Below are 23,253 nucleotides of genomic sequence, written 5' to 3'. Positions count from 1 at the left end.
AGATTTGAAGCTAAAAACCAAAGAAGGAGAAGATGACAGAATATAAATAACACAATAGACTGTTTATGGATGTTCGGATCAAACTCTCCTACGTCACCCCTTCTTCAACCACCGGAAGGATTCACTATACTTTTCAATCAAATACAGTTAGCTGACTAGCTAATACTCTGTTGAACAGAACAGCCTCTGTTCAACTTACAACACACTGTTAATGACTATCAAATAGTCAAGTAACTTATCTCTCAACTTCACGTAGTGATTTACAAAATACACTTGAGAATAAAATATCTAGAGAGAGAGTAAGTTGATTCAAGAAATCAAGCTTCTGGAAATCTTTTGATTCAATGAGAGAGAAAGTTTCAGCTTCTGTCTTGTTTTTTTTTTGCTGCTCTTCATCTTCATCCTTAGACAACAATATATTCTTGAAAACCTTCAACGGTCGAATCCTCCTTTTGGATACGTGGCAAGCATCCATTGGAAGGCCGCCCATAGTACACAAGTACAGCAGACACTGTGCATATGGAACGTGGCCGTATCAATCTTGTAGTGGCTAAATATTCTTCTAAAATTGTCCTGCACAGAACAAGTAGTGGGAATAATATTTACTTACGTGGCATTCATCAATTGGTTACAGCTGGCTGTCTTACTGATTTTCACAGAAGAGTGGAGCAGGAGTAGCGTACAGCTATAGCACGTGGTTAGGTGAAATGCTAGCTTCAAGCATACTGCTTAAGCTGAGCATTAGATGTATTTCAGTTAGACGAATTGTAAAATCAGTCTAATGAAATCAAACATCTCCTTCTAATAAAAACTTCTATTAGACCGCCTAGTCTAATAGAATTAGACTTATGTCTAATTACAATAACCATTAGACTGCACGTCTAACTCCACTGAGTTAGACTGCACGTCTAATTCTGGTTCTACCTCAGACTTGTCTGAAGGAGTTAGACTCACGTCTAACTTTCACTAACTAGACTGCCCGTCTAATTATCCAATAACTATTAGACTGCACGTCTAACTCCATTGAGTTAGACTGCACGTCTAATTCTGGTTCTACCTCAGACTTGTCTGAAGGAGTTAGACTCACGTCTAATTTTCACTAATTAGACTGCCCGTCTAATTATCCAAATATATTAGACTGCCCGTCTAATTATCCAAATATATTAGACTTACGTTTAATTCCGCAAATATATTAGACTTACGTCTAATTCCCCAAGTATATTAGACTTACGTCTAATCCTCAAGTATAGTCTAATTCCGCAAATATATTAGACTTACATCTAATTCCTCAAGTATATTAGACTTACGTCTAATCCAGAAGTATATTAGACTTACGTCTAATTCCGCAAATATTAGACTTACGTCTAATTCCGCAAGTATATTAGACTCCACATCTAATTCCTTGCATCTATTAGACTCCACGTCTAATTCCTCTAGTTAAACCCCCACGTCTAACATTAGACGTTTTTCATAAAATTAGTCTAACTCCGCGTTGACTTTCAGCTGTGCCTGCAAATTAACAAAACTCTAATTATTAATTATGCACCTGGTGAGATTCGAACCAGGTCACCTGTATGACAAGCAGACATTCTTACCACTACACCACTTAAGATGTTGATATCTAAATATATATTTATATATTTGATATGACTAACAATTATTGAACTTAGTTTTATCCAAAAACTATTTCATCAATTATCAAATCAAAATTGTTAAGTTATTTTTAAATCAATTAAAAATTTCAACCCAACAATTTCTCCCTTTTTAATTATTTAAATTAAATTATCAAAACCTGTTGAGTTCATTAAAAATTTCAACCCAACAACCTAACTCAAACATAAGGCAAGAGTGGATGTGTAGTCAAATGTAGGATGCTCAGTCCGAAACTGCACAGTCCGAGGCTCCTCAATTTTGTCATTTAGAGGTTGCTCATTATGAGGCTTAATATTTTGGTCTAGTGGAGAATTCTCGGTATGAGGCAACTCAGTCTTTGGATTGTCAGCCCAGTCTCTTGTGGTTGAGGCTGCACATTTTGGTCTCTCGGAATGGCTATGCGAGCAATGACCCTACCATGTCCAAATCCCCCATGGGCAGCCTCATAACCCACCCTGTCATACATTCTCTCGTTGTTCCAGCATCCCAAAATAGGGAAATTCCTTGAGATCTTACTGTTTACCTTGTACTCAACAACCTAGTCCAAGTAGCACAACTGATACATTAACATTAAAAAAGATATATTACACAGTACCGGAAAAATTATGAAACTAGAACCTACTGCATATAATTGCCTACACTCACAAGAAGAAACGTTAGTGGTCCATGGAAATATGATGTCTTTTTTCCTTCCCACTTAAAAACACTTTCAACAAGACCGTCTAAAGTAAACTTCACCAGTTGTAATCTTTAATTTTAGATACATCCTGCAGGGAATTCAATATTTTGAATCTGTATAAAAATTACAGAGGATAAAATCATTTTAGATGAGAGTCAGGGTAAGAGAATACATAATTACTGCTAGATAATTTCGGTATACCTGCACTGTGGATTTTGCGAAGTCCACAAAAAATTGGATACAGCAAACACAACGAAGTCAATCTTTAAGTTATTGTCTCCGGCTATATTCTGTAGAATTATCTTCGGCATTTTATTGGTTAAAGGACCTCCACTATTCTCGAATCCCCATCTCCTTCTCCAGTCCCTGAGATTGTCCTTGTACTCCTGGTCGTCCGAGTGAATTCCAACACAATCAACGATTTCTAATTCCCCTCTAGGGATGTTCAATACACATTGAACATCCTCTTCATCAATCTGAATTTCCTCTCCACTATGTAGCATGATGCTCCTCCTTCTGGGATTGAATAGACTCACAATGCACCGTGAGAATTCCAGTGGGCATTTTGATATACCTAGTGAAAGAAGTGAACCAAATCCGATGTCCCTCACAACATCCTTTTGTTCTTCTGATAACCTGTTAACTAGGTAATGCAGGCCCGGTGGAGAGGTTTTGCTCATAAAATCGACATCAGGATCACGAGTCTTTCTTCTTTTTTTCTTAACCTATATCTCATTAAGTTCTTCATTTGCAGTTGTCGCCAGTATGTCCAATGGTGTCGAGGGAGTAATTGATGCCTCAGATTTTCTTTTCTTTTGTTTAACCCTACATACATGTGTGTAATATGTTCAGACAAAAGAATCGATGAACTACATACATGTGTGTAATATGTTCAAACAAAACAATCCACACAAATTCTATTATATCCATAATGAGTTAGGTCTTTAGAGTTATTCTACACTTAGATAAAAGATAAAGCATCAAATGATTGTAACTTGTATCCATCCTATCTATCTTGACTTGTAAGTTAAGAATACCACATAGATTATAGTGTGTAATATTGAAATGAAAGATAATTAATTTATAATTACATACAATCGATGAACTACATACTCAGAAATCAAGCAAATTTGAACACTCTATAACATTAGTATAATTACCTTACTGTTTCAACTTCGGTCGTCGATTTAGTATATGGAACTAATTGCTTATCCGAATCCTGATTCTAAAACGATAGATTTAACTTTTAGATTCAAACGAATTAAAATAAGAAAACGAAAAAGATCAGCACCTGAAACCGTAAACCCGTCTTACCATTTTCGCAACAACAGAATCTAGAATCCGAAAGGAAAAAATCTTCAGCGGCGAACGAACGGAGACAACGAAGGTAGGCGAACGAGCAGAGAAGAAGAGTGAATGGATTTACGTTCGGCCGTTTAAGTTTTTACAATAATGTGTTTGTGGGTTTACATGAACTTTTGAATGAAGGAAGCAAGCTTCGCTCAGGTATTATTATTTTGGAAAGATAAAAGAACCTCGAATAGGGGAAGAAAGCTTTTTTTGTACCGCTCGATAATGTGAAGCAAGTTTCGCTCAGGAATAAATATATTTGTAAATTAAAAGAACCTCGAATAGGAGAAGAAAGCTTCTTTTGTTACCGCTCGATGTTGTGAAGCAAGTTTCGCTCAGGAATAAATAAATTTGTAAATTAAAAGAACCTCGAATAGGGGAAGAAAGCTTCTTTTGTTACCGCTCGATATTGTGAAGCAAGTTTCGCTCAGGAATAAATATATTTGTAAATTAAAAGAACCTGTAATAGGGGAAGAAAGCTTCTTTTGTTACCGCTCGATATTGTGAAGCAAGTTTCGCTCAGGAATAAATATATTTGTAAATTAAAAGAACCTCGAATAGGGAAAGAAAGCTTCTTTTGTTACCGCTCGATTAATGAAAGCACTCTTCGCTCAGGTATTATTTTTAAAATAATTCAATATTGCGGATTGACAATTGATTGGATGGTAGCAGTTGGAATTGACATGAAGTACACATTTATAATATAAAAAATGTAATTCTCTTTAATCAATGTATCCTTACAGATACTGACGTACACATCAGTCAATGATGAAGGGACAACACAACTTTTGGAGATCTCCAATATTTTGGCGCATCACAAGCTACCTATCAACTGAAATTCGTTGAAATGTAATTTAAATTTCATTAAGAAGCGGAAGAAGCTTCGCTTCATGGAATCATTGTGAAGCTCGATTAATTGAAGCAAGCTTCGCTCATGGACATATTGCTTCAATGAAATTATAAATATTTAATTAATCCATTAATGCAGATTGACCGTTGATGGGATGGTAGCAGTTGGATAATAGATGACTCAGACTGCAGACTTGTCCGCCGATGTAACAATTCATCACGATAGTGGTGTCAAGTAATAGTATGTTTCATTTCTATTATAAATATAAAGGAGGGTCTTCAAATCTTTCCAACCTAAATGAAATCAATGAAGCATGAGATTGTGAGTGAGTTGCTTAATATCTTTTGTTCAGATTTATTCTGTGGGAGATTCTCTATGGTGGAAAACCTATTCAATGCACATGAAGAGGCCAAGTTGTGGTGGAAAACATCTTCGATTAAATACAAGATCTTCATACCAAGTAGAAACTACAGACCAGATGAAGATGATTCATGTCCACCGCAGTTGAGAAGAGCCAATTGTAGGAGATTCCCTAGGGTGGAAAACATCTAAAGAGATATCTCACCAGGTGTGACAAACATCTAAAGAGATATCTCAACAAGTGTATTTCTGAAACGTTGTAATGAAGATGACTATTGTTATAATGTAGAACTGTGTTTATGAATCTTTGTAATGCAGATGATTATTGTTATAATGTAGAATTGTTAATCAAACGTAGTTGTAATGAAATTGTTAATGCAGATGATCATTATAAAGTAATGAATAAAAAGGAGGCGAATCAAGCTTATTTCTTTGTTTTTACATCTCTCTGTTAGGGTTTTCTCATGAATGCCCAATGGATTTTCCTTTTGATTATATTGAACACAGAAACACAAATGTATAAGAGAAATTTACAATTATTTTTAAAATTTAATAATAATAATAAAATTGAACATATAATTATTTCAATTTCATTATTATTGATGGTTGATGGGATTGGGTTAATTTATTACAGAGCCATACGGACTGATTACTCGTCTTTCGAGGTGAAAATAATCATCACAATAAGGGATGCAATCTTCGTCTGCTTATTTTCAAATCTCAGGTACAAACGAAGCATAGTCCCTGTAATAAATGGACGATACAGCGATGAACACTTCGTTCGCTATAAGACTTGTCAACGGTAACTATGAAGCGAATCAAGCTTAGTTCTTTGTTTTTCCATGAATACGTCAAGGTTTTCTCATGAATGCATAAGGGGTTTTTCATGACAAAATATATAACACAGAAACAAAAATGTATAATATAAATTTATGATTATTATTAAAATTTAATAATAATAATAATAAAATTGAACATATAATTATTTCAATTTAATTATTATTGACGGTTGATGGGATTGGGTTAATTTATTACAGAGCCATACGAACTGATTACTCGTCTTCCGAGGTGAAAATAATCATCACAATGAGGGAAGCAATCTTCGTCTTCTTATTTTCAAATCTCAGGTACAAATGAAGCATACTCCCTATAATAAATGGACAATACAACGATGAACGCTTCGTTCGCTATAAGACTTGTCAACGGTAACTATGAAGCAAATCAAACTTAGTTCTTTGTTTTTCCATAAATACGTCAGGGTTTTTTCATGAATGCATAAGGGGTTTTTCATGAATTGTATAATTGTTTTTACATTATAGTCTGAAAAGAAAATGATAATGATTCAAAGTGTAACTTCACAACAATTTATTTGCACAAAAACACGAAAAGATTTCATAATCGTTATAGAAAAATTATACATATGAAGCAACCAAACGAAGTTCAAAAGCTACAACTTGTACATAAATAAGAAACCCTAATCTGTATCAGTGCTTAACTCGTCATTCGGTCCTGTCATAGCTAAGACTTCTTGTTCAACGGCGGGTAGAATGTATAGTTGAATTGATTCGTTCACAGCATTGATCCATCGATTGGAGAATAAAACTGTAACAGAACGATCCACTATTGATGCATACTCGTGGTAAAGATCAGGAGAAATAGGCATCAAGTCTGCCGGAGGATTGAGTGCATTCGAAGGTAGGGGAATCCGTAGGCCAAATTGTCGATATATGACAGATGTGCAGTAGGAGGTAGATCCCTCTAGGCCCAACACAATGATGAATGGAGAACCCCTCATCTTGTACATCATTTTACAAAAGAGATACCACAGAACAATGAACCGAATTGGGTGAATATTAGAAATATAATTCTCAATCCCGATTCCAGCGATCATTTGCAACTGTAGATTTGCAAAGGAAGGGTAAGGAATTGAAGGAGGAGGAAACCAATGTAATTTGTCTAACAACCAAATGTATAGAACCAAAGGTGATACATGGCAAGAATAGTTATTTGGGTCTAGAACAAATTCGTTGAGACCAAAGAGTGTCTCAACGAGTACAAGGCCACCCAAATATAGGTCATTTCCCATCAGTGCAGGAACTACCTCCAGGAGCCTATACGAAGGCCGTAGTCCTTCAGCCGGACACAATAAAAATGAGCAAGAACCACAAGCATGATTAGTTTGCTTTGTGTGTGGGTGATGGTCCTTTCATCTCCCTGGACACGCCAAATGTAATCGTCTATGTGTGTCATATTGAGAAATCCATTTTGGTGGGTAAACAAAACGGCGTCAGTGTCTGTACAACCATAGAACTTCTGGAAATTTTCTAATGCAAAAAGAGGTTCAGGATTGGGGGCAAAATAATGAGTGCAAGACTACCACACCTAAGGATTGAAGCGAAGTCCTCAATCGTCGGGCATATGTGCATGTCCCCAATGACAAAAGAACGACTATTTGTATTCCATCTGCTTTGCATGTGGGCCATCAATCTGTCGTGAACATTTATTCGGAGAAGAGGTGAAATTTTGTCTACATGATAGACACCAAAAGAGATAGGGTCATCGTTGATCAGACTTAAGTATCGCTCCAACTGTTGCTGCGATAAAACCGGCATCTCTGCCTCCTCTTAGAGGTATTACACTAAATGAATAAAGAGATGAATGAGGTACTTTGACAAAGAACCTGTTTGTCGGGAGAGATTTGGGAGGGAGAGAGTCAAAACAGAAAGAGAGAATAGAGAGAATAGAGAGACTAAATAGATGATGAATAGCTAGTTCAGATAGTTGAAGAGGCGACTTGAATCAGTATAATGCCTCTTCAAAAGAAGTAATAAATGAATTTTCATTCATGCATTAACATTTTTACATTACCTAGGTAGGGGCGGTACATGAAAGGACCAATGTGAACTTACAAACATAACTTGTGAAGCTATATTCGTTCGTTTAAACTATGAAAAACTAAACCTTGTGAAGCAAGATTCGTTTATGAAATTGAGAACATAAATTGTGAAGCTAGATTCGTTTATGGTATTATAAACTCAAAAGCAAGCTTCGTTTATAAAATTGAAAACAGAACTTGTGATGGGTGATTCGTTAAAGAATTTAAGAACATAATTTGTGAAGCTTGTTTCGTTTATGGTATTATAAACGATAAAGCAAGCTTCGTTTATAAAATGGACTACTGAACTTGTGATGGGTGCTTCGTTTAAGAATTTAAGAACATAATTTGTGAAGCTTGTTTCGTTTAAGAATTTAATAAGAGAAGTTGTGAAGCTTACTTCGTTTATGAATTTATAATCACGGGACCTTTTGAAGCTAGCTTCGTTTATTTTTCAATACCTTTGTCCGGTTATTACGATTAAAAATATGGGTGCAAGAATAGAAGAATGTGAAATATAATCAATTAAAGTTTTCTATTATAAATATAAATAAATTATAAGTGCATAATGTGAAAGTACACTAATTGAAAATCATTTACATACGACTGGATAGATTTCTTAATCTAATTGACTTCTTTATGTTTAACTTATTGACATTGTGCTCTGACATAAGAATTATGTATAAATATTTCATCCTCAGTGTACTGATAGCTTTTTCAACCTTCAAAACAACAAGAAAAAGTATTAGAGAACGTATAAAAAATTGTCATGGACTAATATATGTTTAACACTTACATTGTCGCTGAAGTCAATATCCCACGTCTTCATCTCTCCTCTGTATGTTTTCATATGTCTCATTAAATATATACCAAAGTCGACTTTGTTTGTACTATCTTCCCACTTCAACTTTGGAGCCATTTTTTTCATGTTTTTAAAAATTTCAGCTAATTCGAATAGTCCTATACTTACCAAGAAAGTCCCAAAATTCATAAGGTGCCGACCCAAATTGGTATACTTATCCAAAAGTTTAACATTCTTAGGAAGTCAGGCGTTGTCTATTAATTGGATTTTTGATATAAGCATATTGACACATACAAGGAAGTAATGCTTTGCATGGAGGACCGGTAGGAATATCTGTAAAAAGAATACAAACATGAATTATTTGATATCATTACATATATATAAGCATAAACGGAATTCGTTCATAACATACCAGGTCAGCGTTTGATATGTGTTCTTCTGTTATTTTGAAGTTTCACATGTCTTCTTTGAGGGAATAGGCAAACAATTCATAATCAAATTGCATATTAATCTGGAAATTAACTCTAAAGTATCAAACTCATGAACATTGAAGTAATATATAGCACAAAACCAAGTGAAGAGAACTTACATATGATATTGTGGAAAAACAAACTATTCGTTTTTCATGCCTAGAAAACCTATTAAACTTGAACTGCAAAAGAATGGCACAAGCGTCCACCAATTCGCTCGCAAGTTCTTCTCCATCTTTAATTGTTCTCAATTGTTTCCGGGTCATATTACCTGGAAATCCTACGTACAACACCTCCCTGCCAAAAAATATTCATTTACAACATAACTACTTTAGTATTTACAATTTATAATAGCATGGTTGACTTACGCTTCATCAAGGTATTCACAAAACACATAATCGGCCAATCTCTATTCCTTGTTCGTTATTTTATTCAACTTCTGCGCAACGACTTGCATGTTGGGGGATTGAAGGTACACCGAAATTTTTGATATCTTCCTCTTCGGATGGTCTCTAATGTTGACGCGTCCCCCCTATCTTCATCTTTAAAAGATTCATCAGCAGTAGTAGCTTCGGAAGCTTTGGTTACCTCACCCTCATTTTTCAGTTGAACAACGGGAGGATAATGAGATTCTTCATTGTGCTCATCATCCTCACGGGGTGGACTATTCATTTTAAACTCGTCACTCTCTAAAGTGTCCCCAACTACATTCCTTGGATCAGGAGGATCTTCATTGTGCTCTTCTGCTGCATCCTCAGAGGGGTGACTATTCGTTTTCAACCCAACACTCTCTAAAGGGTCGCCAAGTCCCTCCTTTGGATCAGGAGGAGCTTCACTGTGATCATCTGCTGCATCATCACGGGGGGACTATTTGTTTTCAACCCCACACTCTCTAAAGGATCCCCAAGTCCCTCCATTGGATCAGGATGAGCTTCATTGTGATCATTTGCTACATCATCAGGGGGACCTATTCACTTTCAACACGACACTCTCTAAAGTGTCCCCAAGTACCTCCTTTGGATCAGGAGGATCTTCCATACTTACACAAACCTCAGCATTATTCACCTTCAAGTGTTTCATGAACCCTTCAGACTCTCTTAGGTTCAGGAAACCAGCCTAAAAAAAGGCTTCGGATCGATGTTGCATTTCTCCAACTCCCCTGATAGGTAATTAAGATGTTGTGTTGTATCTTTAAAGGTTTGTAAGATTTTGGATGTTAACATCTGTAGATTATTAAAAAAATACATTATTAGTCTCAAGAACTAGAAAGTATAGACAAATGGGTGTCAATTTATTCTTTTAACATACCTGACCATCGTCTTCAGGTAATTCCAATAAATGAACTAGAATCTCAGGTTGTTTATTTGTTACGCGTGACCTTGCCCTGCTCAGCCCAAAACCACTTGTGCGAGCTTCTAACATGGTAATCTCTAACAATGTGGTGTTATCCCAGAAAGAGATGATTGGTACAGACCTTTCATAAGGATGACGTACACCATCAACAAAAACACCGTCTAGGTAGCAAATTTGAACCAAATGAATGGGAAACATTTTAGTGAATATTAAATATCTATAAATGATATACAATAAATAAATTATTTACCAATAATAATGTTAGAGGTCCATCAAAATATGATATTTTGTCTTCTTTATCTTTTTTTTGCCAACTTGCCACACTTTCAACCAATCTTTGGAGTGTGAATGAGCACCAGTTCAGATTCTTTATGTTATCAACATCCATTAAGGATTTGAGAATTTTCTACCTGATTTAATATAATACATGGATAAGTATTCAGAAATACAAATAGATATATAATAGATATGAAAAAATGATTACATAGCTCGTGAATTTTGAACTGGACATAAAAAAACTCGACACAACAAAGACTACAAAGTCGATTTTGAAATTGTTGTTTGCACTTGTGTTACTTAATATTTTGGGTATCATAGAAAGTATTTCAGGAAATTAAGTTGATTCTTTCCCGGTCCATCTGACCTTCCAGTCCCTCATGAAATTAAAATACTCAGTGTCATTATTCTTGTACGCCCCGGCGGCCTCAACTATGTTCTTTGGCCCTCTCGGGAGGTTCAACACAGACTGGACAAGGTCTTCATTGATAAGGATCTCATCACCGTTGGCCAATACGAGAGAAGTCTTCTCGGGGTCAAAACATCTGACTACGTGTTTCGAAAAATGACCAGGGCAATTAGAGACACCTAATGTAAGAAGAGCATCGAACCCGATTTCCTTCACAACTTTCTTCTGTTGTACGTTCAATTTAGGAATCATGTGAAAAAGGCCATCAGTGGATGATCTTGTTAGAAATGCTACTTTCCTTTTTTTGGTGGTTTTGGGGGGAGGGGGTGAATCTTCATCGACGGGTGTACCGGTAGCAATATTAGTAGCTTCCACAGTAACAGTAGAAATTGATTCATCAGTCGATGACTTCGTCTTCGTCTTCGTCTTCGTATTTCTCTTCCTCTTCCTTTCATATTTATTCATATAAAGCCTCCAACATATTATTTTCAGTGAGATAACAAAAATCAGAATTTCAAAATATATACGGAATAAACGGGTGTAATATTAATCAAAAATATATAAACACAATATGATTAACCTACATGTCTGGTTTATTTCCAGGATTGTCGTTGGATACAAGATTGGGGCCGATTTCGTTTATGCTGTTACAAACAGCCATGACGATCTCTCGGGAGTGGGAAGTAATCACTTGCATGTTGTTGGCTTCGTTTTGTGACATTTTCAAAAAAAATGATTGTGGAAGAGAATAAAACTCTAGGGTTTTAGACTTCACACAAAGATGATTGCGGGGAGAAAGAGAGGGAGAGAATGTGAACAGTTTCTTATGAAATGAAGAGTGAGATGGATTTGTAGAGGGAAAAATATATAAATCATTCACAGAAATGAAGCGAATTCTACTTCACACAAATTAAATTTTTAATGAAGTTAGCTTCGCAAGGGTTGATTTCATAATTTCATAAACGAAGCAAGTTTCGTAGGGTTAAGCTTTTAAAACAATAAACGATGCTAGTCTCGCTCGATTCTATGAAGTAATTGAAGCGAATTATGCTTCTTTGCCGTCCTTTGATGAGTATAATTTTTAAATTTTTTTAATAATTAAAAAATAAATATATTTTGTGAATTTGTGTATTGACATGCATCCGTAAATGTTTTTCCAGGAAAGGTGAACTGTCTTTTCATGGACTTATTGGGGGTTTTCCATGAGCTTCAGGGTATGAAAATACCTAAGGCTAAGTGTGTTTCGCCCTGACGAAAGGCGGATCGGTTCATTCCGTTTTACATGGCTTCTGAGCGAAGGAAGTCTCGCTCGATTCTATGAAGTAATAGAAGCGAATTATGCTTCGTTGTCGTCCTTTGATGAGTCTAATTTTTGAATTTTTTTAATAAATAAAAAATAAATATATTTGGTGAATTTGTGTATTTACATGCATCCGTAAATGCTTTTACATGAAAGGTGAACTGTCTTTTCATGTATGTGTTGGGGGTTTTCCATGAGCTTCAGGGTATGAAAATACCTAAGGCTAAGTGTGTTTCGCCCTGACGAAAGGCGGACCGGTTTATTTCGTTTTACATGGCTTCTGAGCGAAGGAAGTCTCGCTCGATTATATGAAGTAATTGAAGCGAATTATGCTTCGTTGCCGTCCTTTGATGAGTCTAATTTTTGATTTTTTTTAATAATTAAAAAATAAATATATTTGATGAATTTGTGTATTTACATGCATCCGTAAATGTTTTTACATGAAAGGTGAACTGTCTTTTCATGAATGTGTTGGGGGTTTTCCATGAGCTTCAGGGTATGAAAATACCTAAGGCTAAGTGTGTTTCGCCCTGATAGGCGTACCTGTTCATTCCTTTTTCCATGGCTTCTAAGCAAAAGAATTCTTGCTCGATTCTATGAAGTAATTGAAATGAAGTATGCTTCGTTCCCGTCCTTTGATGAGTATAATTTTTTATTTTTTTTCAAATTAAAAAATAAATAAATTTGGTGAATTTGTGTATTTACATGAATCCGTAAATGCTTTTACATGAAAGGTGAACTGTCTTTTCATTGATGTGTTGGGGTTTTCCATGAGCTTCAGGGTATAAATATACCTAAGGCTAAGTGTGTTTCGCCCTGATAAAAGGCGGACCTGTTCATTCCGTTTTACATGGCTTCTGAGCGAATGAAGTTTTGTCCGATTCTATGAAGTAATTGAAACGAAGTATGCTTCGTTCCCGTCCTTTGATGAGTATAATTTTTTTTTTTTTCTAATTAAAAAATAAATAAATTTGGTGAATTTGTGTATTTACATGCATTAGTAAATGTTTTTCCATGAAAGGGAAACTGTCTTTTCATGGATGTGTTTGGGGTTTTCCATGAGCTCCAGGGTATGAAAATACCTAAGGCTAAGTGTGTTTCGCCCTGATAGGCGTACCTGTTCATTCCGTTTTCCATGGCTTTTGAGCGAAAGAATTCTCGCTTTATTCTATGAAGTAATTGAAACGAAGTATGCTTCGTTCCCATCCTTTGATGAGTATAATTTTTTTATTTTTTTTCTAATTAAAAAGTAAATAAATTTGGTGAATTTGTGTATTTACATGCATCAGTAAATGTTTTTCCATGAAAGGTGAACTGTGTTTTCATGGATGTGTTGGGGGTTTTCCATGAGCTCCAGGTAAGGATGGCAATTTGAAACCGCCCCGCAAAAACCGAACCGAATTGCCCCGTTTGGGACGGTTTTTCCCCGAAACCGAACGAGGATGGTGCGGGGATGGTATTTGTGTCCCCCGCCCCGACCCGCCCCATTTTCACCCCATTTTCACCCCGATTCTGCCCTGAATATCATAAACATAATTAAATATATTAAATCACCAATATATTTATTTATTTACTATATTTTTTAAGAGTATTAAAATTATTTCTTTATAATAATATAAAATTTTAATATATTACAATATATATTATATTAAAAAATTGGTTTATATAATTTTATTGTAAAATATTTATTTATTTTTTTAAATAAAAATTATTAATGGTGCCCCGCAGAATATTTCGAAACCGAAAAAAATCAAACGGGGCGGGGATGGTATTAAAAAAATCCCCGATATTAAAACGGGACGGGGATGGTAATTGCATTCCCCTCCCCGAACCGCCCCATTGTCATCCCTAACTCCGGAGTATGAAAATACTTAAGGCTAAGTGTTTTCGTCCTGACAGGCGGACCTGTTCATTCTCGCTTCGTATCTCATATCTATATACTGTGATTACTTGGCGCTTGGAGCGAAATGAAATTCGCTCTGAAGTGATACCTGCATTCCTTTTGAAATAGAACCCGGGGGAAGGAAGCTTGACTCCGTCGTTAAATAGAATTCCGTTAACGGCATTTGGGTAAACCCAGAAAGAATTCCGGATTCTGGATAATCCCTCCCTCCCTTATACCCAACTTTGCTTTATTATTATTTTATTGCTCTTGAAATTTCATTGGTCCGCAACACCGGAACACTGAAATCGGGAGTAGAAGATCCGGTTTTATAATATGAAGTAACCATTTACGTCATGAAGAAAAATATACAAATATTTATAGTTTATTCCTTCTTTTATTTTATTGTAACGTGCCTATATACATCACAAAACGGAAAATTTAGTTTGGTGTTGTTTTTTTATTTAATTGAAATTCAATTGAATTATATAAAATTCATTAAATTAGCTCATCTGAAAACAGTTATACATAATATGCTATTATTAGAGTTGATTAATGTTGGGTTATTAAGGATTTTATTAATTTAAGAAAAAAATATTAATTAAAAATTATGTTATTTAGGTTTTAATTGGTTTTCTAAATATTTTATAAAAATAATAATATTAAAAATTATAATTAATTTATTATTATAATGTCTTAAAATTCAAATTTTATAAAAATTAAATAAAATTATTTTAGTAATAAAGATTGAATGATTAGATAATTGAATAAAAATTAACGTAACATGATAAATTCCTTTAAGAAAAAACAAAACAATCCATATAAAATTAGGTTTTAGAGTGTTTATTTACTATAAATCTTAATTTTCAAAATAAAATTATTATATATATTATAATGTTTATGTTTGATAAATTTTTGTCCCATTCATTTTTATTTATGTGAATATAAATAAATAGGTTTGCTCACACAAAAATACAAAAATGATACTAATCATAATTTTAATAAAATTAAAATATATACATAAATTAAATATATAATTATAAATTATATAAACAAATTCACAGTATATAAAAAATATTATTATATTTAAGAAAAAAATGTATTAATTAATTTAAAATATACATTTATTAATCATTTAATTAATTAATAATATTAGAATTTTGAAAATTTGTGACCCTTAAAAAATGGTTATGATTGCCTTACACTGGATTATAGCTAATGTGTTAATATATGTATAATCTGTTTATTATATTAATTAATACATTCTTATATAAAATAAAATTAAAAACTAATAGTTTATTATTTAAAATTTTCATAAAAATGTGTTTTAGTCGGTAATATTACATAAAGGAGATGATAAATAACATATTTTATATTTGATTATTTTTAATAATTTCCTTTCACATAAGAAATAGAATAATTTAAATATTAAAATTATATTGTATATTATAGTATATCTAAACTCATGATTAATTTATACAATATTATATGTTTAACACTACTTTTAGAATTAGGAAGATATATTATTAACCTTTTTTAATATAATATTATTACTACATTTAAATAATTAATTTTTTATAATATATAAGTTAATCATTATTAAAAATAAAAGACCATACATATATATTTAAAAATTATAAATTTTATTTTAATTTAATGTTAAAATTAATTACATATTTATTTAAGTTATATTATTGTAATATGGTATTTAATTATAACTTAATAACTATTTGTTCAAAATATATTTTTAGATAATTAAAATAAATATTTAGTAAATTAAAATTACACTATATTTTAAAAAAAAAATTATACTTTTTATTATTTGATAATATAGATATATATATATATATATTAATTTTATAAGATATTTAAATTTTTTATTGATTATATATGAGTAAGAAAACAAAAGAGCAATGGGTTTTGGTTAGATTAATATTAAAAGTGAGAACTACTATACAAGCTTTATTTTGTTTGTGCAATTCAACTTAATAAATGCGTTTTTTTTTCAAATAATATTAAAAAAAGAAAAAAAAACTCAACATCAAATCTATCCACATGTCCAAGCGTTTCAAGTTTGAACATGTTTTATCCATTAATATGTTTTATCCGACTAGTTTTACTGTAAGACAATAATGGATGAAATTTAGGCTTTATCTCATGGAGGTATTATTTAAATTAAATTCTTAATCTTATCTTCAATTTAATATTTTTGTTTAAAGAAATTATCATAAATAACCATTCTTATTCTTAATATCTTTAGTATTTTAGTCATAGATTTTACCAATTGATTAACCTATCTTTAACCTTAGTATTTTAGGTCTTACCACTTAATTAACCTATGTTAGTGGATTATTAAATACAGATCATTTTATTTAATTTATTTTCATCAAATAATATATTTATAACCCTATATCAAACCAATTATATATTTAAGGAGGAATGATCAGTAGATAGAATTTAAAAGAGGGAATGAGTAAAGAAATGACATAATTTATTCTAATAGTTGATAAAATAATAAAATTTGTCTCTATTTTCTCTTTATATATATTTTATCAACAAATAATGTTATGTCATTCTTCTCTAGTCACCTCATCAATTTCTCAACCACTTATATATAAATACCATTTTAGTTTTATTTTAAAATTTAGATATAATAAATTTAAATCTAGAAAGCAATTTATGATAAATAAGATTTAAAAAAATTAATTAGGCTAGAATTTGGTATCATTGATATTGATAGTATCTGAAATGATTTAGCAATAAGTGATTAGACTTAAAAGAATTAAAATAACCCACATCAAACAAGGTTTAGCCCTATATAAAGAAACCCATTTAAGGGTTGGTTTTCTTTTATTGTGTCTCATTCTTTCTAAACACAACAAAAAATGAAAATCCCAACTCCACTTGTTCTCATCCTTCTCCTCTGTCTCCAATCTGCTTCAGCAATCTCCGGCGCCGCCGTTCGCTGCAGCCCACAGGACAAGAAAGTTCTTCTTCAGATCAAGAAAGACCTTGGAAATCCATACCACTTATCTTCATGGAATACCGAAATCCAAAAAGATTGTTCTGACTGGTATTCTCTAGACTGTGATCTCAAAACCAACCGTGTAATCGCCCTCACCATTTTCCAAAGCAATCTCTCCGGCCAAATCCCTCCCTCCGTTGGTGACCTTTCCTACCTTCAGCAAATCGTCTTCCACAAACTACCAAATCTCGTCGGTACCATTCCCCAAACCATTACCAAACTCACCCACCTTAGACGGCTCGACGTCAGCTGGACCAATATCTCCGGTCCAATCCCCGATTTCATTAGCCAGCTTAACAATCTCAATACCCTCGATTTATCTTTTAATTATCTAACCGGTAACATCCCTTCTTCCTTATCGGAACTGGCAAATCTAAACTATCTCAACCTCCACGGGAACAAACTCACAGGCTCCATCCCTGATTCCTTCGGGAAATTCAAAAGAAATCCTAACTTATATCTAATTTTTGTTGGCTTTGACTATTGGATCTTTCTAAAAACAGCTATGAAGATATAAAACTCTGGAAAATAGATATTTGCTAAAAAAGAAAAAGTCTTGAAAAATCTTGAGTGTTGTATATTCAACATTTACAACCAATCCTTATATAGGAGTAATTAGCCTAGAACCCTAAATTGCTTATATGGTCCAAGCCCATTAATAATTAAATATACCCTAGTATAAAAGACAATATAATAATATAATATATTATATTGTATAATATAATAATATATTAATATAATATATTATTATATACACTAACAATAATAAAAGCCTCCAACTTTTAATTTTCTAACAATAAATGCTTAAACTCACAATCTCCTAATAAGCTTGATTTGGTTCGAGATTCTTCACGCCGAGCAGCTCTCGCATCTCTGCAAACTTGACTCTTGCTAGTGCCTTAGTGAGAATGTCTGCACGCTGCTCTCTAGTGTTTGCGAACTCTACAATGATCTGTCGATTCTTGACGCATTCACGGATAAAATGGAACCTAGTGTCGATGTGTTTGCTACGTCCATGAAACACCGGGTTCTTCATTAATGCTGTTGGGGACTTGTTGTCAACATAAAGGGTTACCGGCCTCAGCTCGCATCCGAGCACCTCTCTCAACAAGTTTCTTAGCCAAAGTCCTTGGCACGACGCTGCACTAGCTGCCATAAACTCTGCCTCACATGAAGACAAAGCAACAGTTCGTTGCTTCTGAGATTGTCACGTGATCAGATTCCTGTTGAGATAAAACACCTTCTTCGCATAAGTTTCCTGTTTCACCTCGATGTTATCTATCTTCTGGTCCACCTCGATACCAAGATAGTACCAGAGTAGCCCGAGATCACTCATTTCAAACTCCTTCATCGTCTGTTTTTTGAACTCCTCAACACCCTTGATGCTTGATCCTGTCACAATCAAGTCGTCGATGTATACGCCAATAATGAATACTTCTTCTCCATGGTTTCTCATGTACACAGCCTGCTCTTGAGAACACTTCACGAAACCAAGACTCATCATTCTCTTGTTGAGGCAAGTTTTCCACGCCCTTGGTGCTTGACGTAGTCCGTAAAGAGCCTTGTATAACATGTACACCTTGTGCTCTTTATTCTTGATGATGAAGTCTTCAGGTTGGGCGGCATAGACTTTTTCTTCGATGCCACCATTGATAAATGCTGATTTGACATCCAAATGGTGAATCTCCCATCCACGGTGAGTTGTGATGACAAGAATTAACCTAACTGTGTCAAGTTTCGCCACCGGTGCAAATGTCTCCTCAAAGTCAACGCCTTGCTTCTGCACATAGTCTTTTGCTACCAATCTCGCTTTGTGCCTGAGGATGTTGCCTTTGCTGTCTCTTTTCAACTTGAAAACCCACTTTAACTCGATGTTCTTGTGATCGGGTGGTAAGTCGGTGACCCTCCATGTCTTATTCTTCCTGATAGACTCGAGCTCATTGTTCATGACTTCATTCCACGACTCTTCGACTACCGCCTCGTGATATGTTGTTGGCTCATCGGTAGTGAGCAACAACAATTCATCAGGATTCATCTCTATTAGTGGTGCCTCCACATAGACATCTCGTAGGATTCCAAACTCCACGGGATTTTGTACGAGCTTGTTATTGTTGTTGCATCACTCCCACTTCTTCTCTTCATCTAATATAGCGTCTCTGCTCACATAGATTTCCCCGTAAGATGAATTAGGAAACTTGTGTGCCTTGCTTCCGTCTTCGAACTTCACATTTCCGGTAATTTTCTCGTCGAGCTCATTGAGCTTCTCTCGATGGCCCTTCATATGGTTGTTTGCTCCATTGTCAAGGTACCACACATCGGTGTGATTACACTCATCGCCACTTGCGAGGAGTTTCTCCATGACTTTCTCTTCACTGAACAACACCACATCTGGTTCCTCCTTGGACGGTTCTTGCATGAACTCTTTAAGGTTTGTCTTCTCGTCTCCCTCAGCAAACATTAATACTGGCTCCTCGTCATAGAAGCTAGCGAGGTTTGCATCATCTTCTTCGGGCAAAGCTTTTGTCACTACCTCAGCAAACATTAATGTTGTCTCCTCATCATAGAAGCTAGTGAGGTTTGCCTCACCGTCAGACCTATTGTTAGGGCACTTAGACGCGTAGTGCCCATACTTTTGACAAGCGTAACACTTCACTGTGCTCTTGTCTTTGCGGGGCTTGGTACCTTCTTGTCGAGGTGAGCTTTCTGCACAACCTCGCCCTTGACCTTGCCCTTGCCCTTTGCCACGACCTCGGTAATCTCCACCGTTGCCGCTACGATTCGATGATCCAGAAGAAAAATCGGCTTCTCCGTTTTTCTTCATTCGTGACATTCATTCATCATGCGTCAGCAATAGATGCTCCTCCTCTTGGTCTCCATATCCGCGAAGTCTCTCCTCGTGGACTTTGAGACGACCGACGATCTCTTCGACGGTCATATTCTTGAGGTCACCAAATTGCTCGATCGCTGTAACGATCTGCATGTATGTTTGTGGTAAGGCTCTAAGGAACTTCTTGACGACAGAGATCTCTTCCACCTTCTCTCCTAACGAGCGGATATCAGTCACTATGGATGTCAATTTCATGGCGAAATCATCCACCGATTCCCCATTCTTCATACGAATCGCCTCAAACTGTGTCTTCAAGGTTTGAACTTTTGCCTCCTTGACTCTCTCCACTCCAACATGTATTTTCTTTAGCGTCTCCCACGCTAGCTTGGCAGAATCCTTCTCAGCCACCATGAGAAGGACGTCCTCAGGGAGTGCTTGATAGATGGCGGCGAGAGCCATTCTATCCATCCGTTCGTCGACATCTTCGAGCATCACGGCTTCTCACACTCCTTGTGCTTGTAAGTTTACCCGCATCTTCAATACCCACACCGAGTAATTACTCTTCGTGAGTAACGGATAGGAGAGCGTCACGTTCCATTCTCTTCCAATCTTCATTGTCGCCGCATCTCTGGTTGATCTTGTCGACGACATGTTCTTCAATCTAGCTCTGATACCAAATGTTGGCTTTGACTATTGGATCTTTCTAAGAACAGCTATGAAGATATGAAACTCTGGAAAATAGATATTTGCTAAAGAAGAAAAAGTCTTGAAAAATAGATATTCAACATTTACAACCAATCCTTATATAGGAGTAATTAGCCTAGAACCCTAAATTGCTTATACATACATGGCCCAAGCCCATTAATAATTAAATATACCCTAGTATAAAAGACAATATAATAATATAATATATTATATTGTATAATATAATAATATATTATTATATACACTAACAACAATAAAAGCCTTCAACTTTTAATTTTCTAACAATCAATGCTTAAACTCACAATTCTTTCCCACAATCAACTCACTGGGAATGTTCCTAAATCTCTTGCAGACTTGAAATTAACTAAACTTGATTTCTCTCGCAACAATCTCCAAGGTGATATTTCCTTCTTCTTCGAACCTGACAAGATGCTTCAGATTGCTAATTTCTCTAGGAACATGTTCCAATTCTCTAGGCCTTAACTTCGCTAGACATTAATCACAACAATATCTACGGGAGCCTCCCCCAAGGGCTAACGTTCTTGAACCTTCAATTTCTAAATGTAAGCTACAATCGTCTCTGCGGTCAGATTCCGGTAGGAGGACAGTTGCAGAGCTTTGAAACGACGGTTTATTTCCATAACCGTTGCTTGTGTGGGGCTCCATTGCCGGCATGCAAGTAGCTCGATTGGATTTGGATTAATAAAAGAAGAAAAGAGATTGAATCTTGTTGTTGGTCTGTTCATTATTAATATTAAGACTGTAATAGAAAAGAAACGTAAAGTTTCCATCTCATGGGAAACCATTTTAAAGATCGTTTGTTTAATTAATCTAAGAGCAGCAGATTTGCTTTGAAAAACTGAGTCTTGCAGATATTTCGCCCATCCAAGTTGCTACCTCCATTAATCTCAAGAAAGACCATAAAAGATGAGAAAAGCCAGTTTTACGAGTGATCGTTGAAAAAAAAAACCATTTGATTGATTCAAATAATTCAATCGATCTGTCTTCCATTAATTGAAGAATTCTATAAGATTAGGAGAAGATGATGATGAATCTATCAAACACCCATCTCATTGGCATCAATTATCCTCAACTGACATTGGAAGAGAAACGAATTTTTGAAAAACATTATGAAATATTAAATTGAGTCTGATTTATGCAATTTGATGAAATGATTATAATGGGTCTAATTTGAAAAATGTACCACGCTTCATAAACTTTGCAAAATTGGGATTTTCGCCATGCGAAATGTCCGTCTTGCCCCTCTCGTGCTCACTTACCGCTCATTAACGCGATTTATCACTATCGTGTTTCATCTAAAACGCGTGAGTTCATAAACGTGTTTTACATGAAACGCGATAGTGGTAAATCACATAGTTTCATTATACTCATTTTACCACAATCTTGTTTAATCTAAAACGCATTTATGAACTCACGCGTTTTACAAGAACCGTGATAGTGGTAAATCGCGTCTTTCGTAGCATATAAACTTTTTCCCCTCATTTAATAAAAAACCCTAATGGCGGTGCGAGGAATAAAGATGAGTTATAATAAGGATTGGAGGTCTAGGGAAAAGGCCCTAATGACGGTGCGAGAAACTGTAGAGGATTCCTATGCTAAATTGTCATCATACTTGTACATGTTGGAGATGAATAATCCGGGTACTATAACAGACATCTAGACGGATGAGCTCAACCATTTCAGGTATATGTTCATGTCCATAGGCCTCTCAATTAGGGGTTTCAGAATCTGTTTCCATCCTGTATTGTGCGTCGATGCCAGTTTTCTTAAGCACAATGTTGGAGGTCAACTATTGGTGGTTATAGCATTGGATGCAAATGAACAACTATATCCTGTTACTTTTGGCGTCGTTGATTCATAGAATAATAACTCCTGAACATATTTCATGCAACAACTAAGAGTGACAATTAGATCAGTACCAGATCTCGTCTTCGTATCCAATAGACACCCAAGTATTGTATATGTTTTGTGCTCAGTTTTTCCAAAAGTATATCACGGTGCATGCACATACCACATCAAGATGAATATTATGGCCAAATTTAAAACTGATCATTGCCACGCAGAGTATGAATTGACTTTTTGTGCATACACCATCTCAATATTTAATCGTCATTTTGATAAGATCAGGACTAAGAACCCTCATTTAGTTGTCTATTTGGCATATATTAGGGTTAGGGTTACAAATGAGTCGAGTCGAGCTCGAACTTGCTTGAGCTGGAGCTCGACTCGAATGAGTTTATAAATTTGAGCTCGAGCTCGACTCAACTATTTACCTATAAACTCGGCTCGACTCGAAAAGCTCGAACTCAATCTCAAACTCTAGCTCAAGCTCGAACTCGAACTTAAACAAAAATTTATTTTCAAAATTAAATTATCAAATTTTCATATTTATTCAACATTTAAAACATAATATTTT

The 23,253-nt window shown here is 34.9% G+C and overlaps 1 protein-coding gene across 1 annotated transcript; it reads left to right on the top strand.

The window, feature by feature from the left end:
• The first annotated feature begins 17,127 nt into the window (after positions 1-17,127).
• Positions 17,128-21,669, top strand: LOC124918394 (polygalacturonase inhibitor-like). The gene is made up of 2 exons (XM_047458564.1): positions 17,128-17,753; positions 21,293-21,669. Exons 1-2 carry the CDS (start codon positions 17,145-17,147, stop codon positions 21,497-21,499), a joined length of 816 nt encoding a protein of 271 aa, XP_047314520.1. The 5' UTR covers positions 17,128-17,144; the 3' UTR covers positions 21,500-21,669.
• Positions 21,670-23,253: the final 1,584 nt, after the last annotated feature.

Source organism: Impatiens glandulifera, unplaced genomic scaffold (assembly GCF_907164915.1).
Source record: "Impatiens glandulifera unplaced genomic scaffold, dImpGla2.1, whole genome shotgun sequence".
Classification (NCBI taxonomy): Eukaryota; Viridiplantae; Streptophyta; class Magnoliopsida; order Ericales; family Balsaminaceae; genus Impatiens; species Impatiens glandulifera.
Note: the sequence above shows the minus strand (reverse complement) of the source record. Positions and strands in the feature narration are given on the sequence as shown.

Bases quoted from the DNA above. Each gene is read 5' to 3' on its own strand.
- LOC124918394 (XM_047458564.1), top strand. From the start codon at position 17,145: ATGAAAATCCCAACTCCACTTGTTCTCATCCTTCTCCTCTGTCTCCAA. The intron at 17,754-21,292 runs GTTGGCTTTGAC...CCAATTCTCTAG, and splicing joins CTAACTTATATCTAATTTTT to GCCTTAACTTCGCTAGACAT.